General features: G+C 39.7%; 1 protein-coding gene across 3 annotated transcripts in view; it reads right to left on the reverse strand.

Annotated features, from left to right (window-relative positions):
- Window positions 1-3,437: 3,437 nt before the first annotated feature.
- LOC114691801 (ATP-binding cassette sub-family G member 3-like) overlaps window positions 3,438-22,407 on the reverse strand; it is a 55,527-nt gene continuing 36,557 nt past the window's right edge. For 2 of the 3 annotated variants that reach the window (XM_028867327.2, XM_037209251.1), the window contains 6 exons: window positions 21,814-21,903; window positions 20,307-20,431; window positions 16,500-16,654; window positions 7,355-7,444; window positions 6,465-6,550; window positions 3,438-4,589 (listed from right to left, as the gene is read on the reverse strand). In XM_028867327.2, coding sequence (XP_028723160.1) covers window positions 4,436-4,589; window positions 6,465-6,550; window positions 7,355-7,444; window positions 16,500-16,654; window positions 20,307-20,431; window positions 21,814-21,903 — 700 coding nt within the window. In that variant the 3' untranslated portion in view covers window positions 3,438-4,435. The other variant, XM_037209252.1, reaches the window with a different exon arrangement.

A 22,407-nucleotide genomic window follows, 5' to 3' on the forward strand; every position in this document is an offset into this window, starting at 1 on the left:
AGAAACACAAGGGAAATAAAGACCTGTAAAAGGTGCAGATACAGCAGCATAGTCTGTAATCTCTAGGACTGCAAAGGATCTTGGGAATTAGAAGATCTAGGAATAGGCAAGTATTCCAAGAACCAGTTTCTACAGATACTGATGTTCAAGGCAGGACCCCAACATCTGTGTCTCAGCAATGTTCTTGTCAAATCCTGTACCACTGAGTTAACCTGGAGCTTAAGTGACTTTCTAATCAAAGTCCCCCTGAAATGTCACAAGGGCTATTTCATATAACAAGAACCCTGTCTTCATATCGCAACTATAGCCAAAGCCCCCAGTCAAGACTCCTGAGCCATTATTTCTTACCACAGAGAAGTATCCACCTGTCTGGGCTAGGTTTATGACAAGTTAACACAAACCAGAGTCATCAAAGATGAAGGAGCCTCAGTTGAGGAAATGCCTCCATAAGATCCAGTCGTAAGGCATGTTATGTCTTCTATAAGAAAGAGGCTGAGCAAGCTACAATGAGCAAGCAAATAAGCAGTACTCCTTCATGGCCTCTGCAATTAGCTCCTGCCCCCAGGCTCCTGCCCCGACTTCTTGTCGTGATAAGGAGTGATGTAGAAGTATAACCCAAACAAGCCCTTTCCTCCCCAGCTTGCTTTTTGGCCATTGTGTTTCATTAAAGCAATAGAAACTCTAAGACACTATCCATAAATCTTATTTAATGAGCTCATCAAAGACATTTTAATAGTCATTCATTTTGTGTGGGGTTTTTTGTTTCCTTCTTTCTTTCTTTCTTTCTTTCTTTCTTTCTTTCTTTCTTTCTTTCTCTCTTTCTTTCTTTCTTTCTTTGTTTTTTGTTTTGTTTTGTTTTGAGGTTGTGTCTTTTTTAGCCCAGGTTAGTGTCAAACATATGATCTACCTGAGGATGACTTTGAACTCCTGATCTTTCCACCTCCTAAGTGATGACAGTATAAGCATGCTCCACCACACCAAGTTCACTGATCTGTTTTAACCCTAGAAGTAACATAGTTTTTTTAAACATATTTTAGAACCATGCTTTTAAAACAGAATAAATATATTTTTAAGGACCAGATAATGGCCAATGATGGATTCATTGGCTATTACATTTGGTGGATGGTTGCTTATGTTCTCACTGTAAAGATGAAGATACAAAAATGTAAAGAATATAAGATTTTCTGGGACAAATTCTCCTTTTCCAAGAAAAAGAAATTTGATCGATTTCCTCTCATGATTATTATCAATGAGATGAAGTAACATGCAATATTTAATAACATTACTTTGGAGATTAGACTCTTTTCCTTATAATTTGGTTTGTTAATATCTTGTGAATTTAAAAAATATAACCATTGCTGATTTACAGAATAAAAGAAACCAAGTAGAAAAAAGTCATTAGATACTCTACACAAGAAGTTCCTTTTTTGTATTCATAATTTTTATTTTAAAAACTTGACAATTCCATATATGTATAAAATGCATTTCAGCCATTCTCCCTCCCTCCCACCTTTCTGCTTAATCTTCCAACCCCTTCAAATGCCACTCTTTACAAGTCCCTTTCTCACATTCAATATCTTTGGATTTGACTCACAGAGCTTAACCAGAGCTGTTTGTGTGACCCTGGGTTTTAGAATATCCAGTGAAGCCTAGCTGGCTCTCCTGTGAGTATACATGTGAGATCAATGACTGCCTCTACCCATAATCTACCAGTAGCAATAGTTCAGCAGAATGGAGTATGGTCCTGTTGAGTCCCTCTCTGAAACTTGCTATGCTAATGAAGGATCCAGTCTTGTGCAAGCAACTGTAGATGTTGTGAGATGGACCAGAGTGACAATGACTGTGTCCTGCCCACAATATAGCATTTCCTGCCCTTCTTCTCATCTTCTGGCTCCTATACACTTTCCACCCCCTTCCACACTGTCCTAAGCTTTAGAGGAGATGGTATACATTTCCTGTTTAGGGTTAAACACTCAAGTGTCACTCACTCTGGTACCTGAAGCAGCCATGAGTCTCTGCATTCGCCACAGTTCATTACAGTGGGAATGTTTTTGGGTAAAGTTGACTGTAGCATTTGTCCATGAGTAGAAGTTTAAATATTTAGAAGACAGTTAGTAATCACATCTCTTTAAACAACTGTAGAAAATTTCTAGCATAGAACCTACAACTCCAGTTACTGGATTTTTGCCTGGATTTACAGGGGAATAAAGTTTTGATGTTGTAGAATCCAGCCTTCAGCAGGCCAGGGATTAAAGGTGAGCCATGGAATCTAAGGACTAATCACTCCATTGATTCTTCTATCTGAGAGTGTAAACCTTAACTCTCTGGAGCCAGTGAAATGGGACACACACACACACACACACACACACACACACACACACACCTCCAACATGTCAGGTTCAAACCTAGGGTGTTGATGGGTGGCAGCCTTCAGCAGGTCAGAGAAACTGAAGAGAAGATGCAGAGCAGGTGAACTACTAGACAGACAAACAGACACACTAGGACTTTTCTGAGGGTCAAAGCTTAGATCTTCATTTTATTATTGTTTCCATTGCTTGATCTACTCTATCCTTTTTCTATCTGTTCTTCTACCCTGACATTTCCCTTCTTTCTCTTTCCTAGTGACTTCCTTCTCACTACTTCCTGATGACTTCTTTCTCACCACTTCCTGATGACTTCCTTCTCTCTACTTCCTGATGACTCCCTTCTCTCTACTTCCTGATGACTTCCTTCTCACTCCTTCCTGATGACTTCCTTCTCACTCCTTCCTGATGACTTCCTTCTCACTCCTTCCTGATGACTTCCTTCTCTCTACTTCCTGATGACTTCCTTCTCACTCCTTCCTGATGACTTCTTTCTCACTCCTTCCTGATGACTTCCTTCTCACTCTTTCCTGATGTCTTCCTTCTTACTACTTCCTGATGTCTTCCTTCTCACTACTTCCTGATGACTACCTTCTCACTACTTCCTGATGACTTCCTTCTCTCTACTTCCTGATGACTTCCTTCTCACTCCTTCCTGATGACTTCCTTCTCATTACTTCCTGATGACTTCCTTCTCTCTACTTCCTGATGTCTTCCTTCTCACTATTTCCTGATGACTTCCTTCTCACTACTTCCTGATGACTTCCTTCTCTCTACTTCCTGATGTCTTCCTTCTCACTACTTCCTGATGACTTCCTTCTCACTACTTCCTGATAAATTCCTTCTCACTACTTCCTGATGTCTTCCTTCTCACTCCTTCCTGATGACTTCCTTCTCACTCCTTCCTGATGACTTCCTTCTCACTACTTCCTGATGTCTTCCTTCTAACATCTTTATTTCTTCCCTTACAGATTATATACCCCAGAATCTTTCCAGCAAAATAAAAATTACAATGTGGTTACATTCTATTTTTAACTGAATGCTTAAAATGAATACAAGTATAAAAAAAAAACATGTTTCCCATTTCCCTTAATGAATTAAACATTTTACTCATTACAGGTTAAAAAACAAATTGTCCCCAAGCACCCACATACAGGTAAACATTTATCTTTTAGAATTCTCATAAATCAAGAGCTTTTCAGCCATAACTGCTTACACAGACAGTAGTTTTATAATTGTCAGAGAAACAAATTACTAGTTTTACTCTTCATATTTTAAGTTCTGCCCAATTATTTTAACTATCCAATTCTTTGTTTTCTAGTTACATGAAGTATTAAAGTTTGTTTTAGCTATGATGCACACCAAAATCCATGAACACATTTCCCAATATCAAAACAACTTGAGTTAACTCCTGGGACTTGATTATTTTCCTTAATCATTAACCTAGGCCACAGTCAATAGGGCTCTCAAGAAAACTCATAAGTCCTAGCTGTGTGACACTTCCTTTTTGCTAATTTCTATGCTCTGCAGTCCCTGCTTTATCAGGGGCAGTGGCAACACTATATCCTACTTTTACCTATATTAATATTCCCACTAAGCTAACCTCATAATAATGTCTTACTTCATTTGGTAAAAACTCTTAATCATCAAAATTCTGTTTAAACTATCACTAATGTTGTATAAAATCATTTAGTTCAGTTAAACAGCACAGCTTATGAGGAAATCATCTTCGTAATAATCCACAGGTAAAAATGCCCAGTAGAACGAGGTATTTCCATGAGATAATCACACCACATTAAAGGCAGTGGGGATCCCCTCCCCCCATTCACACCAAGCCAGATAACAGAAAAAAGTGGCAGCAGCAAACACGTGAAGGCACAGCACTAGCAAGAGACATTCTGAAGCCACAGCCCTCAGGGCTTTTCCTAGCCAAGATTCACCCATCAGTGCCTTGCATTCTGGTGGACCAAACTCCTGAATTCAAGTGTTCCCTGATGTTCCTCTGACATGGCCACCAGCAAAGTTTTATTTTTTCAAATGTCAGATTAATTCAAAGAAAGTGGAAGAGTGATTTAAAAATGTCTCTTTTTCTTAAGAGCTAATAACTGCACATAGGTAATTGATAAGAAGATAATCATTATACAAGCTAAGGCCACTTGATTCTTCCAGAAGCCCCATGATGACAGATCAATGCCCTGGATTATCAAGTATTCTTCACCAGTACATCTGTAATTCAACACACACAAAAATAGTGTCAAAGTTTATTCAGTACATTAACTGTTGCTTCTTTTTAAGAACTCATAGTTTGACCACATCTTTAAAATTTTCTTCTTTATATTTAATTGATGGTAGTAATGATGTACTTAAACTTTTATTATATATTATGACAGTCTAACCTATTTGAATCAGGTCCCTTTGTTAATTTCAAAATCAATCCAAAGAGGTGTAGCTATCACATCTACTTAAAAGCATAGAGAAAGTAGGCTCAGTAAACTGGGCTGGGTTTAGAGAGTCACACTAAAATCCAACTTTGTTGTCTTCAGGGTGTCACACATTTCTAAATCTGCAATGCTGCCCTCTCCTCAACAGGCAATGGCATGGATGAAGGACTTGTTTCTCCTGAAGTGGAAAACCTCAGCTTCCTAATGACACACAGACACTCTAAGAGATCAGTCTTTGTGTAGTTCTGCTGACTCAGTAGACACTCATGCAATAAACACAGCATCAAATTCTAGACCGAGGACCATAGAGACTAAGGGTTTCTGCCAGGAGTCAGTCCATTGCTGTCAGATCCTGTACTAAGAGAGCTCAGCTATGGAACATCCCCAGTAGTTCATGGCTACAAAGAGAGCCTGGGTAGCAGTTGGAGCACAAAGGGATGCAAAGGCCTTTACACAGGTTAGAAAAGCAGCTGCTGCTAAAAGTTCTGGATATACTACAATCACCACCTGTGTGTCTCCATCCCTGTGTGTCTCCATCCCTGTGTGTCTCCATCCCTGTGTGTCTCCATCCTTGTGTGTCTCCATCCCTGTGTGTCTCCATCCTTGTGTGCCTCCATCCCTGTCTGTCTCCATCCCTGTGTGTCTCCTCATCCCTGTGTGTCTCCATCCCTGTGTGTCTCCATCTCTGTGTATCTCTTAGGATTTAAAAGTTCCCAAGTCCACAGAAAGGGCAGATTTATTCTTTCTCTTGTGAGGACAATTCTTTAGTGAGTATGAGGTCTGTGGATGGCCTGTCTCTGGTTTCACTTTACCCATCTCCATCCTTCTGACAAGAAACTGGTAAGGAATTTGTTTTAAGATGACAGACCACACGAAGAAAGAGGAGATGTAGGAAATAAGATATCCCCCCATATTTGTTTTCTTATCTGTAATTCAAAAATAACTCGAGTTACTATTATTCATTATTATTTTGAACATCCATTAGAGATTTAACATATAAGCATGTTCCTTTCTAACTTATATATCAAAATCAAATCAATGACAGCAATCATAGAAAGGGAAGGTATTTTAACTTGAAAATAATACACTTTAATTTTATTTAAAAAAAACTTTGTTTCTATTTAAATGGTATTGGAAAAATGATACTTACTTGAGAACGTTTAAAAAAGTATATTTTTCAACATACTGAAATATGTATTTCTTTCATTGCAGGACATATCCTCTGATAGGATATTCTACACACACACACACACACACACACACACACACACACACACACTGTAATCTGGCAGGCAAAGATTACTCACTTTAGCCTTGCTGCCCTGACATTCTTGGCCTCTGCTCACAGGTACCATAATCTATACATGTAGAAACTGAGTGTCCTTGCTAAACTATCAGAGCAGTCTAGGTCAAGCTCAAATGTTCTGAAACAAGGAACTAAAATCCACAATCAAGACACCAAAACCATTTTTAAAAGGCTCAAAGAACCCTTTCTGCACATTATCTACACCATGGAGCAGTAGGATCAAAACACATCCATTTGTGCACTGGTTACAATGACGTACTCTAGGGAACTGGAGTGTTAATCCCAAAAGGATGGTTTCCCCTCTAAGTCTAGCAGCATTCTATGTCCCCATTATAACACTGAACTCCAGCTTACATTACATAGTTATGACATCTACTGACTTCTACTGTGTTACGTTCTGGACAGAAGTTTTGTCCCAGGAATGCACTGTGCTGCAAAGCCTGTAACAGAAACAGGAACAGAGAAAGGCAAATAGTTTAATATTTTTATAAGTTTCCAAATAATAAACAGGGCTCTAACTTCATGTTCAATCTTGACAGCAATTTTCAAAAAAGAAAAAAAAATGAAACAAACAAAACCCTACCAAGTTCAGTTTCCCAGAAAGCAGTGCCCCTCCCCCACACTCAAGAGACTTAGGATCAAAATGATGGTGTTTCACAACTACTAAGATGTTGACTCTCTAAGGAGATTATCTCAGGTGTTTCCTTCTCTGCAGAGTCCATAACCATGTAAATACTGTAATTAATAAATTCCTATTGATTTATAGTAACAAGATATTCTTGCTCGTTTTCATCAAAACCAGTTGTGATTATAGGAGTAAGATAGTCTGTTAACACACACTTTACTAGAGAGAAAGCTTCACAAAGTCTATGGGTATCACATGGTTTCTCTTTCTTTTAATTTCCTGATATAAAGTATGTATCTTAGTCCCTTATCCTTTCATTATTTCCTTATTGGGTAGAATCACAACTGTATGTTTTTCATCATATCATCTGTCTTTCCTCTTTTCTCTGGGATTTTTCTCACCCTTTATTTCCCTCAAATAACATTTGACTAGGGAAAACCCCAGATAACTCACTGACCTTTGGGTAGAAGTACAGGAAAGTTCTCATCTTTTGCACCTAGAAGGAAAATCCTGGGGAGCTGCTGGTTAGAAATTACAGATGGGGCAAGGACTTGGTTGGGATTCATTTCAGTTACTACAGCTGAAGACACCAAGTACAGTGACAGACAGGACAACTTACTGTAAATCCATAATGAGGAATGTTGAAATACTGAATCCATGAGTAGTCTTGCAAGAAGTTTGTGTAAAATAGTGATAGACCTGAGATAAACTACAAAGAACAGAAACAACAATTAGAACCAGTCTAGTAGTTAAGAATTCTAGACAAGATCTCTATCTTCAAGACTCCTTCATCCTTCTGATCATTTCTGTTCAGATCAGCTCTTTAAAACATTCTTTCGGTCAACTTCAAACAGAATTCTTCACTCTTTGCAAAGCCAAGGCTCTTTATGGTTTTCAAAAGAAAGACCTGCCACCCCACTCTGCAGGAGCCAGACCCTCAGATGCTTATGTTGTTTGTCTTTAAAAGGGCATGTAATGTTTACACACACCCTTTAAACTTCAAATATATTCATCCTTCATATTTAAAGTCCTCTTTAGATTCCTCATCATATCTAATTTATGTAGATATTATGAATGATGAACAAGGAAGAACAAGGGACAGCTCTGAAGTTCACATAAACCTTGTCCTATCCACTCTCAAGTACAGTAGAATATGCAAAACAATGACTGTGTGCGTGCATGCAGACTGCACCTGACCAAATGCTTCTACAGAAAATACAACATTTGGCATTGAAACTAGTTTTAAGGTCTCATTTAGAAACTTTGTACAATAACCAGTTGTCTTAGTTCCTTTCCTGTGGCTGTGATAAAACACCATGACGAACATAGTACATTTCTAAGTACAAATTAAAATCTAAATGGGAAAGAGATGACCGAAACAATCTCATTCAGAAAAACCTCAAAAAAAGGGGAAGAGGAAGGGACAGTCTTGGAATAAATCTAACCAAATGAAATACTTGTACAAAAGCTTTAAGACACTGGGGAAAAAAAGAAATCGAAGATACTAGAAGATAGACAGAGCTCCCATACTTATAGATTGATAGGATAAATATGAAAATATCCACCCTAACAAAAGCAATCAACAGATTTAATGCCATTTCCTCTGGTAGGGCCAGAGTCCCACTCAAAGGCAAAGGACACTTGAACCTGGGGATGTCCTGCCACACAAGTGTAGCAATCCCTCCTTGGGCACATGCGCTGTGCAGTTAACACAGTTTACCTAAGTATTCAATTCTCTACATCAGTTTTATAAGCACATTATCAAAAGTAAAAAAAAAAAAAGTGAACTCTACCAACATTATGTCCTTTAGGTAAGGAGGTATTGTTAGGTTCCTTCTGAGAATTAATTTTGAAGGCTGCCTGGATGATCTAATGGGGACAATTTGGAACACATGTACTTGTCTATCTAAGAAAGATTTCTGTTTGTTTTTTTTTAAAGTAAGGATAAGACTATACACTCATCAAATTGGACTGTTAGAAAATCTATTTTAGTTACATTAACAAGTTTTGATTATCATTTAAAAATTAATAAATAATACTTTTCAATCTTAATTTTAATGATTTTCCTTGTGCTGAGCTTGTGCATTTCCCCTGGGCAATGATGTCAGCAGCCTTTCTCTTGGGTGTAAAGTGTCCCACCTCTTCAACCTTCTGGACTGTGCTCTTGGTTAACCTCACAGGAAAGGGGCCTCCCAGGTCTGTTTCAATTTGTTTTCTGGGTTTTTTTTTTTTTTTTTTTGACTTTTTAGCAGTATTTGGTCCCCAAGCAGGAAAGCACAGGCTGGAAATTCTAGCAGAGGAGTCTAGGTGAAAACTTTGTAACCTAAAAAAAGCAAAAGGGAGAAGAGAGCTATGACACAATTGAGAAACTGATTTTAGTTTCCCTAGTGGGAAGGGCTGTGGACTCCCTAAGATAGGAGACATGTAACATTCAAGTGGAGAGCGGCCCCCAGCCCTTCTAAGAGCAACTTTAATCTTAAACAAATCTATTTAGTTCTGAGTTACTCTAAGATAGTCTTCATTATTCTAGCAGCAGCATGGGGAAGGGAAGAGGCCTCTATCCATCTGAGGTGGTGTGCATTCCTACCAGTGTATACTAAAGTTTTCTTTTAGTTGTTACTTGATTCTCTGGTATTTGTGGAATTTCATCTGGATTCCTTCAAAGTGCTTCAGTTCAGATCTCCCATGTGGGTTCTTAATTATTTCCAACCCCCTTTTTTCTCTTTTGGCAAGTTACACATCCTTAATACATACATCTGTTTGGCACACACCTGATTAGCCTCCAGCTAAGTTTGGTTTCTATTGCTGTGATGAAGATACCATGACCTGACCAAAATTGTGGGGAAAAGGGGGTTTATTTAGCTTTCTCATCCTGACCTCAGTCTATCATCAAGAGAAGCCAAGATGGAAATTCAAGGGGGGAAACTGGGGCAGGAGCTGAAGCAGAGACCATGGAGGAATGCTGCTTACTGGCTTACTCCCCATGGCTTCCTCAGCCTGGATGGTCTTCCCAGGGTAGTGCTGCCTGCAGTGGGCTGGGACCTCCCATATCAATCATTAATCAAGAACCCATTTCCCCAGTCTTGCCTACAAGTGATTCTGAAGACATCATGTTCTCAAAAGAAGTCTTCTCCACCCTCACCCCACCCCTACCCCACCCCCATTCCCTCTTTTTGAGACAGGGTTTCTCTCTGCAGCCCATGCTGTCCTGAAATTCATTCTGTAGATCAGGCTGGCCTTGAACTCACAGAGATCTGCCTGCTTCTGCCTCCTGAGTGCTGGGACATGGTGATATTGTGTCCCCCAATATATTGTGTACCCTAATAAACTTATCTGGGGTCAGAGAACAGAACAGCCACTAGACAGACATAGAAGCTGGGCATGGTGGCACACACCTTTAATCCCAGTACTTGAGATCTCATGTCTTGCTTGGAAAAGAAATGTGCCTTTAATCCCAGGAAGTGATGGCAGGAAGCAGAAAGGCATATAAGGCATGAGGACCAGGAACTAGAAGCTTTTTCAGCTTTTTCAGCTTTTAGCAGCAGTTCAGCTGAGATCGATTCAGATGAGGACTCAGAGGCTTCCAGTTTGAGAAAACAAGATCAGCGGAGAAGTTGGCAAGGTGTGGTTGGATGTGGCTTGTTCTGTTTCTCTGATCTTTCAGCGTTCACCCCAATACCTGGCTTCAGGTTTGTTTTTATTAATAAGACCTTTAAGAATCGTGCTACACTGGGATTAAAGGCATTCTTCACCACACCCAACCTTACATTTACATTCTTATGACATTAAAAAAAAATCTTACTTTTTAAAACTTCCATGGGACATGTTTGTTTGACTATTGAGAGTAGGCATTGACAAATCAACTCTGTATCATCATGGCAGAGAAGAATAATAAGTAGACATCTTTTAAAACCATAACAATAATATGCTGGTTTAGAGTTTTTGCTGCTGTTGTTGAAATCCTTTGGTGAGTTTAATTATCTGAGTAAGAAGCCTGTTAGCTCCAGGAAAAGGATGGCATTGTTTTTTCACATTTGAACATGTTAGAGGCCATAAGATTTTGCTAGAATTTGAGATTTTTGTTTTATTGGTGCCTACATTTTAACACGTTCTTAACATATCAGCAATAGGAAGAGGAGCTAGATCCATGGAATGAAGGTTTATTGATTGATCATTTATTTTAATAATCAAGAGTTTGCATTTTCTTATGATCATAAAAGAAATAGGCAATAGCAACTTCTTTATTGTTTGTCTATAGCTTGATGCAGACAATATAGTTCATAAAGGGCTCTGTAGGTTTCTGTCTGACAGTGGAAGTTGTGAGTGGGTATTATAAACAGGGACTTCATTTTAAGTACTGGCAGTCATTGGCCTCCACAGGCTAGCTGGGAAGCCAATAATTGACTTCATTTAGTAAACATTTAAATATGGCAAGTGAAGGCCTCTAATCCCAGTACTAAGGAGGTAGAGACAGGAGGATTGAGATAGAAACTTTTAGTTCTAAGAACCAGAATGCCAAGGCTTTCTTTACAGAAACTAGTCTACAGTCCAAGCAAACAGGCTTGTCAGGAGACACTGAGTCCAATTCTGAATATGATGGGGTAGAACTTTCCATCAATTTCTATTTGTCTCCTGTCTGTGGTGACTTTCATCTTGATTGGGTATGGGCAGTGAGTTAGAAATGCTGAAATATGGGAGAGGGGACCCTGGAGACATGGGCTTAAGTTACAAGTATGCTCAAGGATAGTGACCAACACAAAAGACTCTTTTTTGCAAATCTTTTCCTTGGGGGAAAGAAGTACACAGGGAACAATGGACAGACAACTACAACTACTGGTTGGCAGTGACCAACCATTCATTTTCTGATTGTATTTATGTCCTGTTCTATGAGATGGGAATCATGTCTGACACTGTGGCTAATGGGGTCCCAGGGCACAGAGGAGAATCTACTGTTATTATTCCAAATAGATGTGGTATTAAACTGACTTCTAATGAGTTGTACTGACATTCATGGATTAGAACATCTCAGACCTTCATCAGAGAAGCCTCCTTTTGCAGGAGACAGTGATTAATGCAGATTAACCACAGGTCAACATACAGAGAAGAGAGACTACAGAGGATCCAGCGCTGAATGGAACATCTGTATATCACACCCCTCCTCCCAAGGATCAAGGATCAGAATGAAAGAGGCTAGAGGGATTGTAAGAGCCAGAGGCTGTGGGCAACTACAACAAAACAGGGTTCTCCTGACACTATTGGGCAGTGACACATAGGAACGCAGTGCAGTGTGACAACATGGGAACACATGTACAAGATCAAGTCAGAGAATATCCCTGCATGGAGGGAGCTACCTGAGGAGCTACTAGCAGTTGATGGCTGCTGGGAGAGTGAGTCAGTTTTCTTTAAGCATGTGGCCCCTGGGGGTCTACCCATGATCCAATAGATGGCCCTAAACAGAAGCACATATGGGCAGTGTTAAGTAGACCCAGGGTTTTACAGAAAGCAGAACAAAGAATGAGTCAGCGAGGGGAGAATGGCAAGAGTGACAGGAAATGTAGCTGTTACTTTCTTGTTGCTGTGACACAACACCATGGTCAGGGAACTTGTAGAAGAGAGAGTTCCTTTGGCCTCAGGTTTCCAGAGTGACAAGAGGCCATCTTGGCAGGGAGGCATGGCAGCAGGCAGCGGGCTAGGAAGTGGGAGAGGAAGCTGAATGCTCACATCCTCACGTGACAGTGCAAAGACGAGAGGGAAGAGGAAGAGGGACTGTAAGCTAGATCCATAAGAGTCTGTTTAAAGGGTATCAGAGTTTTATTAAGATATGAAATGGGGAAATACACTCATGAATACAGGATGTGGTAAATCCAGTTGCAGAGTTCTTGGAAAGCTGAGGACCAATTACACGCTGCTTTATGCCGCCTGACCGGGTCTTCACCACCCAAGGGAGTGTAACCCCCCTTTCTCTTCCCTTTTATGAGGTCACATAGGCAGACAAGAAGCATTGCCTATATTGGGCCAGATAGCCCAAGGTCATGGGTGGAGCAAATACCAGTACTGTTCCCCTTTTTGTCTAAATAAGAAGGTTCTAAACCTAATACAAAACTATATACAATAAGAAAAATTGTCAAATATTGTCCAGGAGAAAGAATAATAACATAAACAAAAATGGAACTACACCAACAAGAACAACATCAAGCAAGAAACACATACTAAATGTCTAGACCATAGGTAAATGGCAAATTACAGAGATTACATCAATAGCTGTCCTAATCCTGAAGAATCTCAGTTTTGCCAAGATATGAGAGGAATGTAACTGTAACCATCTACTCTTCAACCCCATCAAAGACGTAAGAAGGAAAATAGTATTACCGGAGTAAACAGGAAGTACAAGCAAGCAACTTCTGAGAAATTCAAGAAATGGCAGAGACAGCTGGCTTCCTGGACAGTCACCCAATGTTTCTCTGCAATGTTGGGGCATACACTTTTGAATACAGGCCTAGAATATCTGACAGGCCATTTTCAGAAGCAGGAAATTTTTGAAAGACTGTCTTACTCTGTCTTGGCAAGTTTCAGAAGTCACATTTCCTTATGTCCTATTTGTCCAGAATGGACAGCGTGCTTACTGTCAGCAGTTGAGGCAAGGGCAGTGCCATGCCCAACAGGCCATTTTTGTCAAGAAGACAAATTTCATATGGAGTGTCTTCGATGCCCAGCATCCTCTCTGGAGTACATCAGTGATGCCAGGAGCAACTGTGTCTCACGTCAACAGTGTTCTAAGTTATTAAAACATTTAAATGCCATATACTCCAGGTCTGTGAAGTGTTTGAAGATATCCTATCCATCTGACATATATATCTATATATCTCAAAAGCCTAACTAATGTGACTATAAGTATGACAAGAGTGGGTAGCTATTGACCTGCAATTCTTATCAACCTAAATAGGTTAAAGACTAAGATTTCACATTATGAAAATAAACAATCAGTAAATGGATGTACAAGGTCAATGATCTTGAATTTGTAACAATATACAAAATATCTTAATCAGAGGTAGAAATGTATAGTTCAATGCTGTGGGATGGTCTGTATGTCAAATATGTTGCTCTGATTTGTCAATAAATAAAACACTGATTGGCCAGTAGCCAGGCAGGAAGTACAGGCGGGACTAACAGAGAGGAGAAAAGAAAGAACAGGAAGGCGGAGGGAGACACTGCCAGCTGTTGCCATGACAAGCAGCATGTGAAGATGCCGGTAAGCCATGAGCCACGTGGCAAGGTATAGATTTATAAAATGGATTAATTTAAGATGTAAGAACTAGATAGCTAGAAGCCTGATCCATTAGGCCAAACAGTTTAAATAATATAAGCATCTGTGTGTTTATTTTATACATGGGCTGTCGGAATGCCGGGGCTTGGCGGGACCTGGAGAGAAAACTCTCCAGCTACAGTTCAATATGATAACAATATCCTTAATATGTATCAATATACAAAATATCCTGAACAGAAGTAGAACACACATACAGTATGACTAGTATAATTTATATTTGTATCAATATACAAAGATTTTAAATAGGAGTAGAAACATATATACAATGTGACAAGTATAGTTTCATATTTTTATCAATATACAAATTATCTTAAACAGAAGTAGAAAAATAATTTTACATTTTTATCCATATAGAAAAATCCATACCAATGCAAATTATCTAAAGCTGATAGTTATAACACTAGTTTACAAGTATATACAATAATCTACCTTATTATTCTATCCTATCTATCCCCCTTTTTTTTCAAAAGAGATTCCTGAGTATAAACTTTATTGTTCCACCCCCAACCCTATTACAACTTATAACCAAGCCCTAACAGATGACAATTATCCATAACCCTGAGAAAACAAAACCTGTTGGGAGAGGGAGAGGGGCTGCCCCCTCCTGCATTCTGCTGCCCAAGCCAAGGACCCAGAGCCTGTGCAAACCCATGAACCAATATGTCCCAGATCCCACCAAGGAAGCCAGTTTGGCAGTATGAGCTCAGTGACCTTTGGCCCACCAGCCTCTGCCAGCTCTAAACAGGCTCCAGTGGCCACCACCTGTTCACTGCAGAATTCACTGGTATATCCTCCTCCCCTTTTATTAAGGGATACAGATTAAGATTACAGGGGAAAGGCTCAACTCCCCTCCTCTGGCACAGGGTCAGACTTTGTCTATCAAGTCTCTACCTCTCCAACAATACTACCAACTGCAAACCAAGTGTTCAAGTCCCTGAGCCTTAGGGCACATTTCTCATTCAAAATTCCACAGAGAAGGATTTGGGAGGGAGAAAATGGCATGGACTTCATAAAAGCATTTTATTTGCTTTTAATAATCTGTCAAACAAAAATTAATTATAACATATTTATTGAGGATTTACATTACTGGGTAGTCATACATATAAGGCCATGTAAATAGAAAATATAAACAAAACTTAGTACTTTCTCAAAGACATGAACCTGCTATTGCCAAGCTACAATATGCTCTTGCACTAGAAGAAAGGATATGGATATTAATATACAAAGTCAATCGTTCTATTTACTTGATATGCTTTTTGGGAAAATGTGGGATCTAGATTCATTTATCAGTTAATTAATTTACATTAAGTCTGTATATTATGGGTATGAAAGACTAAGACTGGGTAACCAATTACAGAAAGATTAGCAGAAGTATGCTAATTCAGGAGACTGATTAGTACTTAGGAGTCTAGAATCTTCCACTATTTCTAACACATTTCAGAATACAAGTGAGCCCTGAGATAGAGTCCTCGTGCTGGACACTTACATTGATCATCATTGTAGAACATTATTTTAAGAAGTGTTACATTTGTTTATGCTGTGGAACATTTGTTTAATGAGGCAAAGATGTGTTGCATTCTTTTATGTTGCATTTGTTTAACTCTTCGCAGTTGTGATGCTTTGCCCGTTTAAACCACCTGATCGATCTAATTAAGAGCTAAACATCAGGAGAAAGGTGAGGTTGGGCTGGCAGGCAGAATAAATGGGAAGAGAAATCTGAAAGGCTAGAAGAGCAAGAAAAAGAAAAGAAGAATGCTTGAGGCCAGCCACCCAGCCACCTAACCAAACAGCCAGTCACAGAGTAAGAGTGCAAGTAAGATACATAGAAGAAAGAAAAAGAAAAAGCCCAGAGGCAAAAGGTAGATGAGATAATTTAACTTGAGAAAAGCTGGCTAGAAAGAAGCCAAGGTAAGGCTGGGCATTTATAAGTAATAATAAGATTTAGTGTGATTTATTTGGGAGCTGGGTGGTAGGCCCCCAAAAAGCTAATAGTAAAGAGTAAAAAACAACCAACTACAGATCATGATCTTTGCTTTCCCATTCAGACTACTGAATAAACCAAATCACCTCTGCTATGGTTAAAACAGCATGTGAGTCTCTCATACCAGCATGAAAGAAAGGCTACAACCTGGCTTGCTGTGGAGGAATCAGCCAATCATACCACTTTCTTGAAATTCCAATTTATTATGGTTTCACAATATGATCACAAGAAATGTCTGGTAAGAGATCACTAGAAAGGGCATGTTAACCACATGATAGAACTGATATCAGAGCAGTAGCCACAAAGCTCAGGAAGAAAGATGGCTCCTTATCTCCTATAGACCATAATAAGCTTTAGCATAAAGCCTCATGTCCCAAATACTGATTTGTCAAGCAGGTTACATGTGCAAGAGGGAACATAAGAAAATTTTCCTCCTAGAAAAACACAATTCACACTCACCAGCATCAACATAAAGTAGATGACCACAAGTACTGTTGATACAGCTGCTGCTTTCTCCCCTGCCCCTATTGACAGTGGCAGGGAACTGGCAGAATAAGCCAGCATCATGATGGTAAAAAACATAGCGAAGAAACCCTTCACATCTGTTTCCACTCCTTAGAAAGAAAAAAGTGGTGTCAGTTCATCTACTTAATAGAATTATACATATTTTAAATAATACTTTAATAATCAATGCGACTATTAACAGCTTCATAGCCACCTAACTTCTCTTGGTCTCCAACTGCTACCAGATCTTATGGATGCTAGGAACCAAATTTGGGGACTTTGGAGGAGCAACAAGTCCTCTTAACCAATGAGCCTCTCTCCAGTCCCATCATATGGCTTTACTTTTATACTTGCCACAAAAATACCTTTCCATATAATACCTGTTCTCTTTTAAACATAATTATTAGCAATATATAGTATCCTGACATGGAGAAAAATTACTGCATTCTCTCACAGGAGAATTGGCAATAAAACACATTCGTGTTCACACTTTTCTCTGTGTTTATTATAATTGCATTATTAATGAAATTGGGATCAGGACAGTGCCAGTTAGTTTTGGTTTTTTTTTTTTTTTTTTTATCAATTTAACACAGGCTAAGGTCATATGGAAAGAGGTAATCTCAACTTAGAAGATGTGTTCATTAGCTTGAACTGTAGGCAAGCCTGTGGGGACATTTGCTTGATGAATGATTTATGTAGGGGGGTCATAGACAACAGGATGAAGCCATCCCTGGACAGGTGGTCCTGGGTTCTATAAGAAAGCAGGCTGAGGAAGCCATTAGGAGCAAAAGAGTAAGCAGCTCCCCTCAGTGGCCTCTGCTTCACTTCCTGCCTCCAGGTTCCTGCCCTGAGTTCCTGACCTGACTTTTCGCTGGTGTCCATGTCAGAGGAGCAGCAGGTGGCAACTGAAGTTTAGCCCACCAGGAGTCAATTCCCTGATGGGTGAATCTCAGATAGGCGAGGCCCTGAGACCATAGACACCAGAATGTCTTTTGCTTCTGGTGGGTCTTTACATAATTGCTACTGCTGTCTTTCTGGAGGATTTGGCATAGTGCGAATGGTGAGGGGAGACACCCCATTGCCTATAATATAGTGTGTTTATCTCATGGAAACATCCTGTTCTACGTGGCATTTTTACCTGTGGATTATTATGAAGATAATTCCTCCCTATGCTGTACTTTCTAAATGACAATAATAATGTTAGTTTATGCAGTGTTTTGATGAATAAAAATAAATTAAAAAATAACACACTGCTAGGGCCTATGAGTTTCACTTAAGGGGCTGCATATAATGCAGTGTAGGCTGATGATTAAGGAAAACAATTGAGGCCTCAGGAGACAGGCTGGCTCTAATTTTCTTAATGCTGAATGATGCAGTCACAGGTTTTGGGTATGTGCCATTAGGTGATACACAGCTTTAAAATAAGTTCAGGTTAGATCCAGATGTTTTGATGATAGCTTTGAGATGAAAAACACCAGAAAACAATCTAAAGTTTACAAGGACACATAGCTGAGTTATAGATTCATTGGCTTACGGTCAAGAATACAACACAACCCAATTGTTGCTAGCTGACATACATTCTTAGCTAGGTTTGGTTGGTGATCAAAGGTGATGAGTTATTCCTTGTGCCGATTTTTGCCCTTAATTTCCTGATCTAAGAAACTATTGATGAATGGGAATGCAACCCAAAGATTTAAAGTAGAGCTGACTGATTCTTTTTTATATATAAAAGTTCTGGTTTGTGATTCCTTATAAGATTACCTTTCAAGGTAAGTAATAAAGTTAATGGCCCTTTCTTTGTAACTGCAAAACTCAGCCTGCCAGTAAAAGACCTGACTGAGAAGAATATCTTGCTTGTCTATGTGGCTAATCTATAACCAGTTACTTGAATATGAATGTACATGGGTTCCTGGGATAATTTGTTTTTCACCTGTAATATGTAAAATGTTTAATCATGTAAGGGATATGGAAAACATGCTGTTTTTTTTTTTTTTTACTTTTTGTTTTGTATTCATTGTAATCATTCACTTGAAAAAAAGACTGTAACCACATTGTAATTTTTATATTGCCTGAAAGATCTTGCTGGGGTAGATAAGGTGTAAGAAGAAGAATAAAGATAGAGTTATATTGCTAGAAGGAAAACATCAAGAATGAGAAAAGAAAATCACCAGGAAAATGAAGAATAGAAAATGCAAAGGAAGAATAAAGAGGGGGCCTGAAGGAAACCATCAAAGAGTCTTTGAGTGTCTTTTTCCCTAACATATTCAGATAAAAAAGTTTAGAATTGCCCAACTCTGTGGATTCCCTTTGAGCTCTGGACTGCTAGGGGCTTGTACCTCAGGCAGAATTATCTTCCCTTTGAAGTACATTGAACTGTAAGATGAAAGAAACCCTTCCAATTCAATATTTTTCTGGGCATGGTGTTTATCACAGTGCTAGAAACCTAGCTAAGGGAAGGATTAAATAACATTGCAGTGGTTTTAATATCTAGAGGGCAGGAAGTGCTTCTAAGTTTAGTTTTTCCTAGGAAATCACCAGGTAACTATGGAGGAAGGCAATGAGTTCCACAAGCTGATTTGTAATCTTTATGAAGTTAATGCTATGAGTCATGAAAAGCCTGTGTTTTTATAATAGTCACAAGAATGCAAGTTATATCCTGGAGGACCTGAGTTCCATGTCCAATTGTTTTAAATGTTATCATTATTATTATCATTGTGTGGATATAAGGGTGCTCATATCATGGTGTACATGTGCCATAGTGTGTATGTGGAGCTGAAGAACAATTTTCTGGAGTGATTCTCTCTTCCACTGTGGATTCTGAGGATCAAATTCAGGTTGTCAGGCTAACAGGACAAGCACATTTCCCATAACCATCCCATGGCCTAAAAGACTGGTTCTTAATAAGAAATCTCATTTAAAACCAAGTCTAGGATTTATCAGTGCTTATCGTGTGTGTGTGTGTGTGTGTGTGTGTGTGTGTGTGTGTGTGTTTGAAAAGTAAGAAAATTCTAAACAATTAGTCTAGGGTGAAGCTTAACCATAATGTTCAAATGAATTTGTACACATATTTCAAATAACTTTCAACAAACCTCAAATTCAGTATCCTCTCTCTTTGTAAGATTATGTAGCATAAGACACTGTATACATTTAAGTTCTTGTATACACATACATATGTATGAGATATTATTCACTTTTCTATATTTTATTTACATATAGAGACACTAACACAGAAACAGCAAAAAATATACAGCTGGGCTGGAGAGATGGCTCACTGATTAAAATCAAGTGCTATTATTGTAGAAGCCCTGGATTCCATTCCCAGCACCCACATGGTGGCTCACACCCTGTATCTCCAGTTCAAGGGCATCTGATGTCCTCTTCTGACCTCACCAGGCACTGCATGGACTTAGTGCACACACACACACACACACACACACACACACAAATAAAGTAAAAATAAATCTTTTACAACAAATATGGAGAGATCTCTAATAATTGATCTTGCTCCATTGGCACTGTCTCAAATGTGTATGTCATATCTACATTCATTATAACACACAGAATCTCTAGTAAAAACACAGTTTCATAAAAAGCTCTTGTAGTATTTTGTGAACAAGTCTTGGAGACATTCCTCACACTCAACACCTGTTTTAGATGGCACACAGTGGAGACGTGATTTTCTACTTTAGACTTGCCACAGTTGTGCAAACCAAAACAAGCTCCCCCAAGAGTAAAGACACATTCTCTTCCTTTGTCACTTACCTGCTATGCTGAATACTATAACAGTAAATATAATACTTGGCAATAACCTCCTGGGTACCAGCTCAGCCAGCAACTTCCCAAGGAAATACGGTGACACTCTGTAGTATCCACTGGTATGCTCATGTCTACAGAGACAAAGGTCACGTTAAACATCGTTAGATTAGTCCAGAAGACACAGGTTTGATGCTGGCAAAGCTGACTTCTGCCTTGACAGGGAGCCTAACAGGACAGTGTCCCCTGTGCTCCAGGCTGACTCCCATACATGTCCCCGTTTTAGGGACCAGCATCTCAAGGCCATCATCCTGATGACATTCTCACTTGGATTCTCCCCATTAGAGAACTCTACCTTGTTATGCCCACTCTGGTCACACAACAGCCCCTCCAGGAAAACAGCCCAGTGTGCCTCTCCTCAGAGTCTCTGCCCCTCTGAAGGTGGCTCCCTGAGGAGCAGCTCATTCCTACCTCACCTCAGACAGTGGTCATGGAGACTTCTCTCCTTCCAGTTCTCATGAAGAGGGTGACACTGTCACTCTGAGGTCACAGTGCAGCTCCAGGACACTATCATTCTCCTCTTCTACTCTCTTTAAGACAGCCAGATACCAAACCTAATCCTTTCCCTTCCTCGCCCTTTCAAATCCCAAGTTCTTCCCCTCCAGGGTCTTCATTATATCTCTGACTTTTTTTTGACACAATGTCACCAGTGCAGGCTGGACTTAAATTCTGTATATAGCCAAGTACGACCTCCTGCCTCTACCTTGGCCCTAAGAGCTGAGATTACAGGAATACAGCCATGTTTGGGGTTTGTGACACTATGAATCTAACACAGGATTTCATGCACACAAAGCAAGCACTCTAAATACTGAGTGAGGCCCTCAGCTCCTCTCTGATGACTCCTCTTTATGGCCTGTACTTGGAGGCAAATCTTGGCCATCTTTGAGAGCAGAGCATCCTAAGCATAGGCCTCCAGGGAAAGGTTCTTCCCTGTTTAAAAACACAGGAGATAAACAGCCCTTTTCTACACAGCTGCTGTCTGGCTCTTTCCAGCCCCCATCAAGAGGAGACTCTCATTCTTGTGCAACTGTGCCTCTCCAACCCCAATGTGCTGCTGAACCCCCACACTTAAGCTCTGCGACACCCCTGACATCTTTCTTTGGGGAGGGCTCATAAATTTCCTGTGATTTTCAGTCACCTACTACTGTGTGATCTGTATAATGGAGATCTGGTGACCACACCTCAAATTTGAAAATTTCACTGAACAGCAGACAACTCTGCTCTTGATTTCCCACCCATTTTTCAGTTAATATTAGTAATCTCATTACATATTTCAAATATCATGATACCACATGGTAAACACAAAATTTCACAATTTGTTTATTTTCATCTAAATGTGTAATTAAAAGGGGGGAATTACTGGTAATTCATGAGATAACATTCTAGGTCCAACTATGAATGTAGTTCACTTGATCCCCAGACCTGGATGCCTGTTTCTGGAGCAGGAGCTACTCACAGAAAGCGGTCCCTGTCAATCTCAAAGAGCTCCCCAGCAGTCACACTTGTGATGGTCTGGAAGACTGTGAAGAAGAAGAGCAGGCCAGCTCTGCCAGGAGAGAATGGAGGCAAAAACAACAGTAAAGTCAACATTAGGATGGCTTCTTTCCCAATACACCTTGTTATGTACATTAAATAACAGTACACAGATCTATTCTTACAAAAAAAAAAGGCTCTGCTGTAAAGAGTGCTTGTTCCTTTTGCAAAGAACCAGGTTTGGTTGGCAGCACCCACATGGTGAATCACAACCATCTGTCACTCAAATTCAAGGGGAGCCTGTGCTAGCTAGGTTTCTGCAGATCTGACACAAGCTAGGATTACCTGAAAGGAGGGAACCTCAATTGAGAAAAAAAATGTCTCTATAAGATCCAGTTGTAAGGCATTTTCTTAATTACTGATGGATGGGGAAGGGCTCAGCCCACTGTGGGTGGTGCATCCCTGACCTGGTGGTCCTGAGTTCTCTAAGAAAGAGGCTAACCAAGCCATGGGGAGCAAACCTGTAAGCAGCACCCTTCCATGGCCTCTGCAGATTCCTGCCTGTTTGAGTTCTGGT

The sequence above is a fragment of the Peromyscus leucopus genome, chromosome 10 (genome assembly GCF_004664715.2).
Source record: "Peromyscus leucopus breed LL Stock chromosome 10, UCI_PerLeu_2.1, whole genome shotgun sequence".
Taxonomy (NCBI): Eukaryota; Metazoa; Chordata; class Mammalia; order Rodentia; family Cricetidae; genus Peromyscus; species Peromyscus leucopus.